This window comes from Alligator mississippiensis, chromosome 5, assembly GCF_030867095.1.
Source record: "Alligator mississippiensis isolate rAllMis1 chromosome 5, rAllMis1, whole genome shotgun sequence".
Taxonomy (NCBI): domain Eukaryota; kingdom Metazoa; phylum Chordata; order Crocodylia; family Alligatoridae; genus Alligator; species Alligator mississippiensis.
The window spans coordinates 79,155,607-79,169,170 of record NC_081828.1 but is presented as its reverse complement, the minus strand read 5'-3'; the positions used below and the strand labels follow the sequence as shown (position 1 = coordinate 79,169,170).

Here is a 13,564-nt window from a genome sequence, read left to right as displayed (position 1 = left end):
AGAGGGTGGAAGAGGAGGAAACTTCAGTTTAGTGCATGGAGATCTGGCTTCAGCTCTTGACTGCCTTCCACCCACTCTGCCCACCTGCAAGGGCAGCTCATTGGCCAGGCTCTGCTCTGCCTGTCCTGGGTATGGGGAGCTGGGAGCTGGAGCCTGAGCTCCACGCACTGGGCAGAAGCTACTGGGCTCAAGCTTCCTACCTACCCATCCAGAGTGGTGTAGCAGGGGCAGGGGCAGCAGTGGCAGCTGGAGGTAAGGGAGGCCGAGCAGCCCCGCTTGTGGTTCAGCTGCAGCTACCAGGTGGGATAGGGGGTGCAGAGGCAGCTACCAGGATGTGGGCCTGCTGGTGCCTCTGAGCTGGCCTGGGTAGCCTGCTGCTCAGCAGCTGCCACCCATGCCACTGAGCCCGGCTGTCACAGAGCTGCAGCCCAGTGGGAAGGGCCCTGCTCCCTAGGCCTGGCCCGGGCTGGCCCTGCCAGACCCTTCCCAGACAGCTGCAGCTCCCTGACAGCCCTGCCTAGCCTGGGCATGGGGAGCTGGGAGCAATCTGGCTGTGCAGCTCCTGCAGCCCCCAGCCTGAACTGCAGCCCTCTGGGAAGTGCCTGGCCCCTGCGGCCCAGCCTGGGCTGGCCCCTTTGTGTCTGCCCTCAGCAGTACCTGCAGGCTGGCCCAGCTCAGCCCCACAGTCTCAGCCCTGCAGCCCCAGCCATAGCTGCAGTGCCAGGAGGATGGAAGGACCATGATGGCCGGCTCTGGCCAGGCTCCCCACCACAAGAACAGTGAGCATGGGGGAAAGCTGAGCATATCCCAGCTGGGGTCCCCATGCCCATGCCTGAGAGGGGAGATAGGGGAGTTTAATCCCTCTTTGTCTGAGGTGCTGCCTAGGCCAGTGTCTTGCCTTAGGAAGGAGCCTGGCAAGGGTTGCTTCCTCCCTCCCCCTCCAGACATACTCCACTGGGGTCCCTACAGGCCTGGGTGGGGGTTTAAACACTTCCCCAATCATACCTAGCCACCTGCCAGGGGCCTGGCCATGCCCCACAGGTCAGCTTCCCTCCAGCCCTGCAGCTGTTGAGGAAAGGAAGGAAGGGTTGTCCTAGCACCCCCCAGCTTCTAGCCTGAGCCACTGCAGGCATGTGCCTGCATTTCTAGAATCAAAAGTGAATGTCTATTCACTTGCAAATCGATTCAATCTAGGCAGACTAACCTGCAAAGATTGAGTCAATTCAGGTTTGGCTTTTTGAATGTTTGTCCCTAGCCATTGACTTCAAAGGCCTTTCAGAGTATGCTTATAGTTAAGTACATGCTGTAATTTCCAGTTGGATTGGAAGCCACAAGGTGACTAGTGTGCCTTTCATAGATTCATAGATTGTAGAGTCGGAAGGGACCACAATGGATCATCGTGTCCGACTCCCTGCCCCTGACAGGAAAGAGGACCGAGGTCAGATGACCCCAGCCAGGTGACTATCTAGCCTCCTCTTGAAGACCTCCAAGCTAGGTGAAAGCACCACCTCTCTTGGAAGCCAGTTCCAGATCCTGGCCACCCTTACTGTGAAAAATTTCTTCCTAATATCTAACCTAAATCCCCTCTCAACTAGTTTACACCCATTATTCCTAGTCACTTCCTGGGATGCCTTAGTAAACAGCACTTCCCCTATTCCCCATTGACCTCTCCTAATAAATTTATAGACGGCCACAAGATCTCCCCTCAGCTGTCTCTTATGAAGGCTGAAGAGATTCAGCTCTCTCAACCTCCCCCTGTAGGGTCTATCATGAAGGCCACTAATCATGCGAGTGGCCCTCCTCTGGACCCTCTCGAGATTCCCTGTGTCCCTCTTGAAGTGTGGCGCCCAAAACTGGACACAGTACTCCAATCTGGGCTGATTTGATTCTGGGCTGATTTTCAAAATATATCCCTCCCAATTCTTGTTATTCCTTCTTTTCCTCCCTCATGCCCTTCAGGATGAGCTTCTAGAAGGCTCTCCTTGATTCTTATATGGTGCTGTGCTGTTTCAGATATGTTGTCAATACACTTCCTGTGTCCTCTGCAAATCCATAATGCTGCACAGAGTGGACATATACTTTATATAAGCCTTCTTTCCTTGGTATAAGGCTAAGTGCCTTTTATTGGAATCCAGCTATAATAGTGTATGGATAAGTGTATTGATATATATATATATCTAGCTATACATAAAACTACTTGTGTTTGTTTCCAGAAATTCAGTGGATCATCTTGGGTGTTATATTTATCTGTTTTTGAATATTTTCCCGAGCCCTATAAGCTCTGGGTTCTAGAAGTCAATTTTTGTGGCATCTTCCTATAGCATCCCTGGGGTGGAAGGATAATCTAACAGCAGCAATTGACTTTTACTTTCTGGTATGTTCTTCTCTCACTGTTGCAGCATCAGCAGCTCAAAGTTCAGTTTCTACATAGCAGCTAAACACTTCCATTAAAAATTTTGGGTCCAATCCAAAACTGTATTTATAGTAGCTGAGGAAATAGCCCAATATTTTCAGCCATGAATGTTTGAGCAGGAAGAGTGATTAATAAAACAAGCCAGCAGGTAAGTGATTAGAACACTTTGGGAAAGAGGAAGAAAAGATTTTGGAAATGGAGGTGCAAAATACTGAAACACTGGCAAGAGCCCAGAAGAAAGAGAATTTCTTTAACACATGGAAAGCATGAACTTTTGGCAAACTTAAAGAAGGTATCAAGCCTTAGGACAGTAGAGGAGGAATCTTGGAACTCTTTAAGGCCCTGGAAGTTTCCCTCTCAGGGCCTGAGTAGTGACTTCATTGGGATCAGCACTTCTTTCCAGGATTTCTTTGGAAGGTGGGTAGTTAGTTGACAACACTTTATTGTTAAGATGGAGAATTTTTGAAATAACTACAGTAATTTAGGAGCATAACCTCATAGAGGAGTGTCCTACCAGGTGGCTGTGTGCCTCATTCACAGTGAGCTCTTGGATCTCGCTGGCATGTCAGCACAGGATTTTTCTGGAGTTCAGTGTGTGCCATGAGCTCTGAGCTCACCAACTGTTTGGTGCAGGGTCTGGCTGGAGCCCCTACTGTTCACCATCCCTTTACCTTCTTCCTTCCTCCCACCTTTGGCCCTCAGTCTCTAGGCTCCAGAGCTGCATGAAAGCAGGAACTGAGTGAAAGCAAGGGCTCTGGCCAGATCCCATGTCAACCAGTTAGTGAGCTCAGAGCTCTCTGGGCTCACTGGCATCTAGGATCATGGTAAAGGGAGTGGAACAACACCCCCTTTGTCAGTGTGGGGCATGCAATCCTAGATATGCCCATACACTCCAATAGTTAACATTTTTTAGAAGACCCTTTAAACGGGCAGGACAAAACTTGCTGACAAATACATTTCTGTCTCCTGTACTATATGTACTGTCTATGACGAGATGACTGGCTCTGTGGATGCAAGGGAGGCCAGTGGATGTGATGTACCTTGATTTTAGCCAGACTTTTGATACAGTCTCCCACAACATTCTTGCAGGCAAGCTAAGGAAGTCTGGGCTGGATGAATGGACTGTAAGGTGGATAGAAAACTGGATGAAGCATCAGGCTCAGAGAGTAGTAATCACTGGCTTGAGGTCTAGTTGGCAGCCAGTAACAAGTGGAGTACCCCAGGGGTCGGTTCTGGAGCCAGTTTTGTTCTGTGTCTTCATCAATGACCTTGAGGATGGCATAGAGTGCAACCTTAGCAAGTCTGCAGATGATACCAAGCTGGGGAGAGTAGTAATGCTGGAGGGTAGGGTTAGGATTCAGAGTACCTTAGACAAATTGGAGGATTGGACAAAAATAAATTTCATGAGTTTCAACAAGGACAAGTGCAAACTCATGCACTTAGGACAGAACAATCCCATGCACCAGTACAGGCTGGGGGCTGAGTGGCTGGGCAGCAGCTCCACAGAAAAGGACCTGGGAATTATAGTGGACAATAAGTTGAATGAGCCAGCAGCATGCCCTTGTTTTCAAGAAAGCTGACAGCATACTGGGCTGCATTGGTAGGTGTGTTGCCAGCAGGGCTGTCCCGGGGGGGTGGGGGGCAAATCGGGGCAATCGCCCCAGGCCCCATGCTTTGGGGGACCCCACAGAGCCAGGTGGAGAGGCCACAGCTGCAGTTTGAGCCACCCACCCACCTGCCTGGCGGGTTGGAGGGTCTTTGCCTGTTCTGGCTGGAAGTTCCAACCACCACCCATCCTGTTGTGTCCAGTGTGCTGGGGCTTTCACTCCCTGGAGTAAGTGTGCCATAGGATGGGGAGGGGAGCCCCATGCAGGCTACTTTGCCCCAGGCCCTACACCCTGCTGGGATCATCTCTGGTTGCCAGTAAGTCAAGGGAAGTGATTATTTCCCTCTGTTCAGCACTGGTGAGGCCACATCTGGAGTACTGTGTTCAGTTTTCGACCCCCACTACAGAAAGGATGTGGAAACATTGGAGAGAGTCCAGCAGAGGACAACAAAAATGGTGAGGGGCTGGGGGATGTGACTTCTGAGGAGAGGCTGAGGGAACTGGGCTGATTTAGTCTAGAGAAGAGGAGACTGAGAGGAGACTGATTTAGTCTAGAGAACAGCAGCCTTTAACTACCTGAAGAGGGGTTTGAGAGAGGATGGAGCTAGACTGTTCTCAGTGGTGGCAGATGACAAAACAAGGAGCAACGGTCTCAAGTTGCAGCAAGGGAAGTTTAGGTTAGATATTAGGAAGAGTTTTTTTCACTAGGAGGGTAGTAAAACACTGGAACAGGTTACCCACAGGGGTGGTGGAAGCTCCAGCTAGGAGGTTTTCAAAACCCAGCTAGACAAAGCTTTGGCTGGGATGATCTAGTTGGGGATGGTCTTCCTTTGAACCAGGGGTTGGACTAGATGACCTCCTGAGGTTCCTTCCAACCCTAAATTTCTACGATTCTATGATTTTATGTTGTATCCATCCATATCACACCAGGACAGTGTCATGCGGGTTATATGAGGAAGAAAAGGATAACATTTAGCCTAGAAAGGGAACCCCAGGTTTTATTTGCTGAATACAAACAAATCGAGAGAAAATGTTCCTGTTCAGATCCAGATTCTTCAGGGTCTTTCAGCAAATTGCACATAAAGATAAAAGACCAAACCCTGTTCTATTTTTCAATTGCATGTTGACCCTTTTCACCTCAAGAAGAACCATAAAAACCATAGTTGACTAATGTGCAGGGTCAATTGAAAATGGGCTGAATACAGTTTCACTATAGGAAGCAGGTGATCCTGTGTTGCACCTTTAGTGGCTAGCCAGTATGGCCCTTAAGGTTCCCACACTGGGTCATCTGGTCCTCTGCCACCCTTAAAGGTGCTGTTTTGAGTCATCTGCTCCTTCAGGGTGGCAGCAGCATGGCACTCAGGTTGTGTGGGAAAGGCCACAGTGACTGAATGCCCCAGATTGCTACCATCCTGCAAGTTCCTAGGGATCGCTTTGGACTCAGTGGTGTGGAAAGAAGGCATTATCCTCCCTCAGGTAGGCTAGGAGCTTGGCAAACCTAAGATGCCTGTGTCAAGTTGAGTCTTCCAGGGTCCTGGCTCTGCTGCAGAGATCAGGGAAGTATGAAGCCTTGGATCTCTGGCTCTAGGGCAGTCCATTTAACATGTTATCTCTGGAATTACAGAGCCAGGAATAGCTCCAAAGCGAGCTGGCATGAAACAATACAGAATTCTGTTCAACTCCTTCCTGTAATTCACTATATATCGATCAAAACCAAGAGTAAAACATTTTTGATTCAATAAAGATAGCATTTCCGAAAAAAAACAAAATAAGAACAAGGACAGAAAAATCCATAAGCCACCTGCTTTCTCTTTTTCCACATACCTCAGCAATTAGAAAAAAAAATGGATGTAGAGCCCCTAAACCCCCTAAACCCTAAAACCTGTTTGGATCTACATGTCATATAAGGTTTGAATCTTGAACTGATATTCAGATTTGGCCTTTTAGCATGGGCCTGTTTTTTGTATAAACCTGGAAGCAGTTTTCATTTAACTAAAACTATGCATCTTGATATTTATTGATATGGTATTTTAGGCAGAAGACAATAGGCTGAACTCTGTGCAAAACTGTCTTTGGTACAGGGTATATATTTTTATTTTAATTGTTTTAGTATATTTAACTCTCTGAGTTCTCTCCTTAGGTATTTAAGTTTCCTGTAGGATTTTTGTAAAGGCAATATTAGTTCAAGGATTTACCTGTAGTTACCATCATATATTTTGGGGGAAAGCTGTATTTCTAAAATTGAACTGCAAAAAGTGGAGTCAACTTTTATGTATGGCCAACTAATATTGGATGGGAAAGTCTCTCTTATGTTGCAGATAAAAACCAGAGGCTGCCTTAGGTAATTTGGAGAAGAGATTTTTTTGCTTGCCAGACCTTTTTCATGGCTTGGGGTTTAGCTCATTGTTTTTTCCACAGAGATTCGTACACTACTGAAAATAATGTGTAATACTTTAAGACAGCAGTCAGCAATTTTTTTTGGTGGCAGGCTAGAATGACCCAGCTTGGGTCCTAGGTGGGCCAGCATGGCATTTGTGCTGTCAAATACTGCCAAAGCCTCCTGTCTCTGGGACAGATCCAGTGTTTGCCAACCTCTGCTTTAAAATATATCTATAATTATTTTTATAGTATTCAAATTTCATTATTTTTTGCTCCCTGAGATGATTTTGAAGACTTATTTATCTTTAGCAGAATATTTCTATAATTTATTACAATTTATTGTAGAAATCAAGTATGTCATGGATGGTTGATTATCATATCTAGATTCTTGGTGCCTTATGAAAATGATATCGATTCAAATGTCCACTGGGGTTTGATTGAGCCGTTCAGGCCTAACACTGTATAGTTTTTGTGAATTGATTATTTGCTGTAGAATATTTTCCATGCATAATCTATACGTATATTGTTCAATATGATCAGTTTCAGATAGATTTACATCTCTCTTTTCTACACATTATCACAATGGAAAATATAATAAAAATGATACCAGATCTTATACCTAGTTCTCCAGTCTCATCAGTGGATTTCAAAACACTTAATAGGAGGTCATGGTCATTATTTCCATTTTATAGAAGAGGAAACTGAGGCACAAAGAGACAAATGGTCAGGGGGGCCAAAAATGCTCAATGCCACCTGGTAGATTTATGGCAGAACTTGGAATAGAGTCCAAGCACTATGGGAGTGTATACACATTCAGAGTCCTGTGGCTGGAGAGTATGTCCATGTTGTAACTTTGTAGCACTCCAGCCAGGGACTAATAGGGGACTGCTTCTTTGCCCCCCAGTCTACCTGAGGGGAGCTCCCAGGGGAACCTCCCCCTTGGAGGGGAAAGGAGGAAGACTGGAGCACTACAGGATGCTGGGGTCTGAGAGGTATCCTGTACTGATATAGATAGCAGTACAGATGTTATATGTGATGCAACGAGCATAGCACTACAGGGACATTTATGTAGCACTGGCACCATTTTTGTAGCATGTGTGCCATTTTTGCACTGCTACAATGGGCATATACATCTGTCCCCTTGACTTTTGTCACACCACAGAAGCATTTGTAGTGCTGTATAATGTAATGTCTGTCAGTCATCCTTTCTGAAGGAAATGTAGTGTTAACTATGAGGGATGTACTTCTTTGTGCTAAAAGGAAGGCACACATTATGATTTTCACATCTAATTCATATGATGGATTAGATATGGAATGAGTTCCATGGTGAATGAATACTCAAGAGGCACTGACTCTTATCACAAAGCAGGAAGCTATTTTGAAAGCTGCTGAGTTACTTATACCATCCCAATGCTAATGCAGCAACACAATAAAAACAAAAGACAACAGTGAAGTACTCATGATCCAAATAACTGGCAGAAATCTTGACAGTGCAATTGACTAATCTGAGATACTAAAACACCCAGTCAAGCTATAGGAAACAGAGCTATTTGCCTAATCAGCTAATAGGTATGCCTTTTGCATAGCAAGGAAAACAAATTAGTCATGTTACAAACAGGAAACTTAACAATCATGGCATAAAGATTAACCTTTTTTCTGCTAACATGATGTGTGAAATTCCATCATTTTTCTAAGTATCGCCAGCCCAATAATCATCATGAGACCATCAATCTTAGGAATACTTACTAACCCCCCCAAAACTACACAATAAAAACAGTTATTGCTCTGTTACAAAAGGGTTTCTGCTACCAACATTATCATGTTCTGGAAACTCTAATATGACAGGAACATTGATATAAATCAGGGGTGTCAAAGTCACTTGGTTCCCCACCTAGATCCAGCACTGGCCACGGGGAGTGAAACAGCCATTCCTCACCCCCTGACACTGACACATGCCCCCAGTGGGGCTCCATACCCTGGATTTTGGTGGCAGGCTCCACTCCTGCTTGCCCCAAATTCCTGGCCTCTCTGGGAGTCCCATGGGGAAGATAGCAAAGCTCCATGGGTCAGATATGGCCCACAGGCTGTATGCTTGACATCCCTGATATAAATACATTTATAGAAATGGAAATACTTTTTAAAATAGTAAAACAAATGTTTGTGTTTTATTGCAAATAATTTGGGACACTAAAAAACCATCCCAAAGTTTTTATTCCATTTGCACAAAGGCAAAGCACTTTGACATGAGCAAGAATAGGTTAAGGACATCAGGACTAGGGTATATAAACACAAAACTCTCTATTTAGGCATCAACCAGTGCAATACCAATATTCTCAGGGATCAAAAAATTACTTCCACCACAGTGCAGAGAAGGGATATTTTGACATGGCTGTTTGAGCAAAAACCTGTTTTTAGGACCAGAGAATCATAGGAAAGTTAACCTTGAAGGGACCTCATAGGGTCACCTAGTTCAGCCCCTGTTTTTGGCAGGATCATCCCTGACTAAACCACCTCACTCAAGTATTTGTCCCACCTGCTCTTAGAAAAAGTGCTATGTGCTTGGCAATGTCTCTCTTTCCTTGTCTGTGAAATAGATGCAACCCCCCTTTTCCCCCTACTTTGCCCTTTTGCAGTGTTCTGAGGATGAATACACAGATACTTGGGAAGTACTTTGGGATTCTTGGAGGAAAGCACTAGGAAAGCACAGAGTGTTACTTTTAATAATGATAATGATCATACAGAAGTCTGCAGAGAACGTTAGTATTTAAGGTTTCAGAGTAAAGATACAATAAATTAAACCTACCACAACTCAATTTATCTATTCGATAGAATGAATGGCTAGGTCAGTCAGGCTGAGATTTGACCCTGTGATTCAGTCACGCTCACTCTTCACTGGCTCTGGAGACAGATGAGCAGCCAGCGTTAACCACAGAATGTACACACCTCTAGGTTAATTGTGTCAAATGCACTTCAGCTCAAAAGAAAAAAACAACCAATTCCTATACCAAGATTGATAGACATAGCTAGCTTAAATATTTCATTATTCATGCCTGCTGGAAAGACATACTTAATTAATGGAGTAAAAAGAGAGAAAAAAAACTCGTTGATAACATTTTCCATAAAAAGCTGTAGGTGAGAAATTGAAAGGTCACTGGGGACTGAGTTCTGACTGCTACTACTGTGATCCAAGAGGTTTGTTATTCATCCTCTGACACTTAAGGCCCTGATTTACTAAGATCCTCATGTACACACCTTGTGTGGGACTGCTGTTGTCTCCAATGGTGAGGCATATGTCTCAGCATCTTTATGAATGCTGAGATTCTCCTGTCTCTCTACTTACCCTTCTGTCACGCTTCTGCCTTTCTGGCACCTTTGATTTGTCTTTGGATAACTCTAGTCACTATTTTTCATAAAATTACCTCTCATAATTACCCAATACTGGTCTTTTAGTGTTATTGGTATTAATCAGTAATGTAACTGTGAGAGGGTGACTGGGGCAGGATCATCCCCAGCTAGATCATCCCAACCAAGGCTTTGTGTAGCCAGGTCTTAAAAACCTCCAAGGATGGAGATTCCACCACCTCTCTGGGTAACCTGTTTCAGTGCTTTAATTCCAGTGAGAAGATTTTTCCTAATATTTAACCTAAACTTCTAATGTTGAAACTTGAGATCATTGCTCCTTGTTCTGTCATCTGCCACCACTGAGAACCATCTAGCTCCATCCTCTTTGGAACCACCCTTTGGGTAGTTGAAGGCTGCTATTAAATCCCCTCTTCTCTTCTCCAGACTAAATAAGCCCAGTTCCCTCAGCCTCTCCTCATAAGTCACGTGCCCCCACCCCTTAACCATTTTTGTTGCCCTCTGCTGGACTCTCCAATTTGTCCAAAACTGGACAAAACTGGACTTTTGGGGCATTAACACTATGCAATGGGTTCTTACAGCTGTGGGTGACATACACTCACTCATGTTCCCTTTTGGCACTGCATATCAAATTAACTCACAAAAAGTTAATTTGATATGCTAGCCTTGACCTGATAATAGTTCCTGAAAGGGGAAACGTAATATCCTTTTTGTACCCGTTCGAGCCTGAGACTGCCAGCAAGCAAACAATTACATAGTACTGCGGAGCACTGAAAATGGGGGTGCTATCCCAATTATTCAGAATGTGAATTTCAAGCATGGATACAAACCAAATCCCAAATATAAGCCCAGCAGAAAGTTGCTGCTGCTGTTGGTATTTTACACATTTACTATTGAGACCACCCAGCTAGTTATTAATCCCAGGAAGTAATTTGTGACATAGTGGGCATATCTACATGAGACTTTAACTGTGCAGCAGCGTGCGACAGCACCAACAGTGCTAATACACTACTGAGTAGTATTATTAGGCTACTGTGCAGTAGCATCACTAAAAAGGCATTCGCTGGTGATACTGCGCAGTAACTCCGGTTACTGTGCATTTATTTAGTATTTGATTATACAAGTACTAAATAAATGTGCATTAAGCACTGTGCATTAGCATCTCATGTAGATGCATCCAGTCTATTCTACTTACCATTATAAATGCCCTTGTTTTTAGTCTAATAGAAATCCAATACAAGAGAACTATTCAGCTCCCTACTCTCTTGGTTAGTAGCTGCCTTCACTCCCTGCTAGCACTGCTGTGTAGTGTACCATGCTGGCTGATCCAGCATTAATGGCTGGATCCAGCAGAATTTGTATCAGTGCCTCCTGATCAGAAGGAAGGTCTTTGGTAGTGTAAGGGGAAGGTTAAAAATGGGGCGCAGAGATAGGAGAATGTAACACAATATCTCTTGGGAAAAATCTGTACTTCATAGAAGTAGAAAAGGCTAAGGAAAAATGGAAGAAAAGAGAAAAAGCAAGATGAAAAGAGAGGAATTTTAACTTTTGCTAAGAGCACTTTAGAGTCAAATGAGTATTATAATGCATATTTTTAATTTAGGAGTTTTATTATTACACTGTAAATGATATGAAGGGTACAAGTAATATCTGTTTATGGATTTGATTTCTCTTATACTACTTAAAATCAGAAATTAATGCCCAGGTTTCCATAGGATTATTATACTATTGTAAAATAGGAGAAGGTGAGATTAGAATCTGGCTAAATAAATTCTCACTTGACATCTTCAGTCTTCCTAGTTCTGCTACCTATGCAGGGCTGAATTCTGCACTGACACTCCAAGCAGCCCCACTGCAGTCCTCCTCTCTCTTCTCCCTATTTCTCTCTTCCCCATAATCCTGTCAATTGTTGAATTAAAGTTTCTGAATAGATCACTACATTTGGCATCAACATCTTCTGTGAGAGTGGCTGATACAGCTGCCTAGATTTATGCAGCGCCACATGATATTCGAATCATTTGTAAATATGTAAAGTTCTAATTAGCATATCCATGAACAATTTGTATATAATTGCAGACTTCACTTTAAAGTCAGTACACTCAGCTCTAAGCAGTGGCAGACGTGGAGCTGTACAAAACTAGCTACTGTGGCAAGCAGTACTGAGTGTGTACCTTGGGAATCAGCAGATACTGGGATAGGGAAGGTGTGGCAGCTGAGATTCTGGGCAGAAGCAAGGGAGATAGTTGTGGGTGGTGAGAGGAGCTGGGAGCGTAGCTACCTGGAAAAAGCTTAGTGGTAACTAAGAAAGGGGTTTTAGAGAATGCCTGGGGAGGACAAGCTCAATAGCTAGGGCCTGGGGTTCAGAGTAGAAGCTGGGGAAGAATAAGTTTTTCTGGGACGTTTAGAAGGGAACCTGGATGTTTAGGGCTCAGTAGGCATCTGGAGTGTTCTGGAGGATCTACTGGCAAGAGAAAGCTGAGGGCATGAGTGTCAGGGAGTAGGACTGAGTAGGAACCTGAGAGAGTATTATTAGTAGGTTTCCCTCACCTTCTTATAGGCCATCCAATCTCAGCAGAGCCCCAAGAAAGGAATTACTTAGAAATTAGCATAGCTGGGGAGATGGGCAAGCATGAAACTTTCTATTTTGTTGAAAATTCCATGGTTTCAACATTTTTTCCATTCCAAAATGCAATAAAATCCAAAACCCTTTTTTCTCCCCTGCCATCGAAAGTTCTAAAATCTCCATTTTGGGTCAGTCAAAAAGTTTCCTTTTAATAACATTTTAATTTAAACCTTCTAGAACATGAAGCATTCAAAAAAAAAAATAAAATCTAATGAATTTCATTTTGAAAAGCTGCTTGGACATGAAAAATCAAAACGTTTTGTTCAGAAAAATGTCAAGAGAGGATGCCTTGACATATTTCAAATTCTTTTAAAAAAACAGGTGAAATTTTACTGAAGTAAATGCTTTTTTTAACCATTTACATTTCCACAAAATGTCATTTTTCTTCAAAAATTTGTCCAATTTTTTTCAGAATGTTGACAATATATTCTGACCATCTCTTCCAGAGAACCCTGCTAGGAGGCCGGTATCATCTGTAAACAGGATGAGGGCCCTGACATGGCATGTACATCTGAGGAGGTCTCCAATGCTTGGTGATACCACATTTAATACTCCATCAATGTAAAGACATAAAAACCTAGGTATCTATATGTAAGATGAAGTTATGCATGTTACTTAGGGAAGGGGAAAATGTTAAAGAATATTTTGGTTTTATAGAACAAGCATTGATACCTGTATAGAATTCTAACACTGGAAAATAAATTGAAAATATGAAGTTAGGGTATCCCAAGTAAACTCAGCTTTGTCCCCAATCGTCCCTGTCCCAACCCTATTAAAAGGTATGGAACAATGTTATGCCTGAACATTTTTTTCAATTGATAATTAAAGGATCTGTGCACCTCTACCCTCTATGGTCCTTAATATATCATGTTTTCTCACATACAACACACAACTTTTTACCAAAAACAGCTGCTGGAAATCTGGCTGCACATTATAAGTGAGAAAATATGGTAACAACCTTTTCCATCATTTAAGCTTTTGCAAACAATCCATAGGGAGTGTAACAATACGTAGGTTTGGCTTCCCCATTGCACTTTTCAGTTACGTACTACAAGGAAAGGTCTTTCTTTTTTCAGTCTGGGGTGTGGTATTCAAGAAAACAGAGTACTTGATGTGCCACTTAACTATACATAGACGGTGTTTATAGACATGGGGGGGGGCGGGAGGGGGGGCTTTAATTAGA

General features: G+C 43.6%; 2 protein-coding genes across 13 annotated transcripts in view; one reads left to right on the top strand and one right to left on the bottom strand.

Annotated features, from left to right (window-relative positions):
• ZNF830 (zinc finger protein 830) overlaps positions 1–13,223 on the top strand; it is a 109,874-nt gene extending 96,651 nt beyond the window's left edge. For both annotated transcript variants that reach the window (XM_059728524.1, XM_059728525.1), the window contains one exon: positions 12,828–13,223. In XM_059728524.1, the coding sequence (XP_059584507.1) occupies positions 12,828–12,860 (33 nt within the window). In that variant the 3' untranslated portion in view covers positions 12,861–13,223. The remainder of the gene's footprint in view (positions 1–12,827) is intronic.
• LOC102558349 (poly(rC)-binding protein 3) overlaps positions 1–13,564 on the bottom strand; it is a 929,340-nt gene that overhangs the window by 82,271 nt on the left and 833,505 nt on the right. The window lies entirely within an intron of this gene.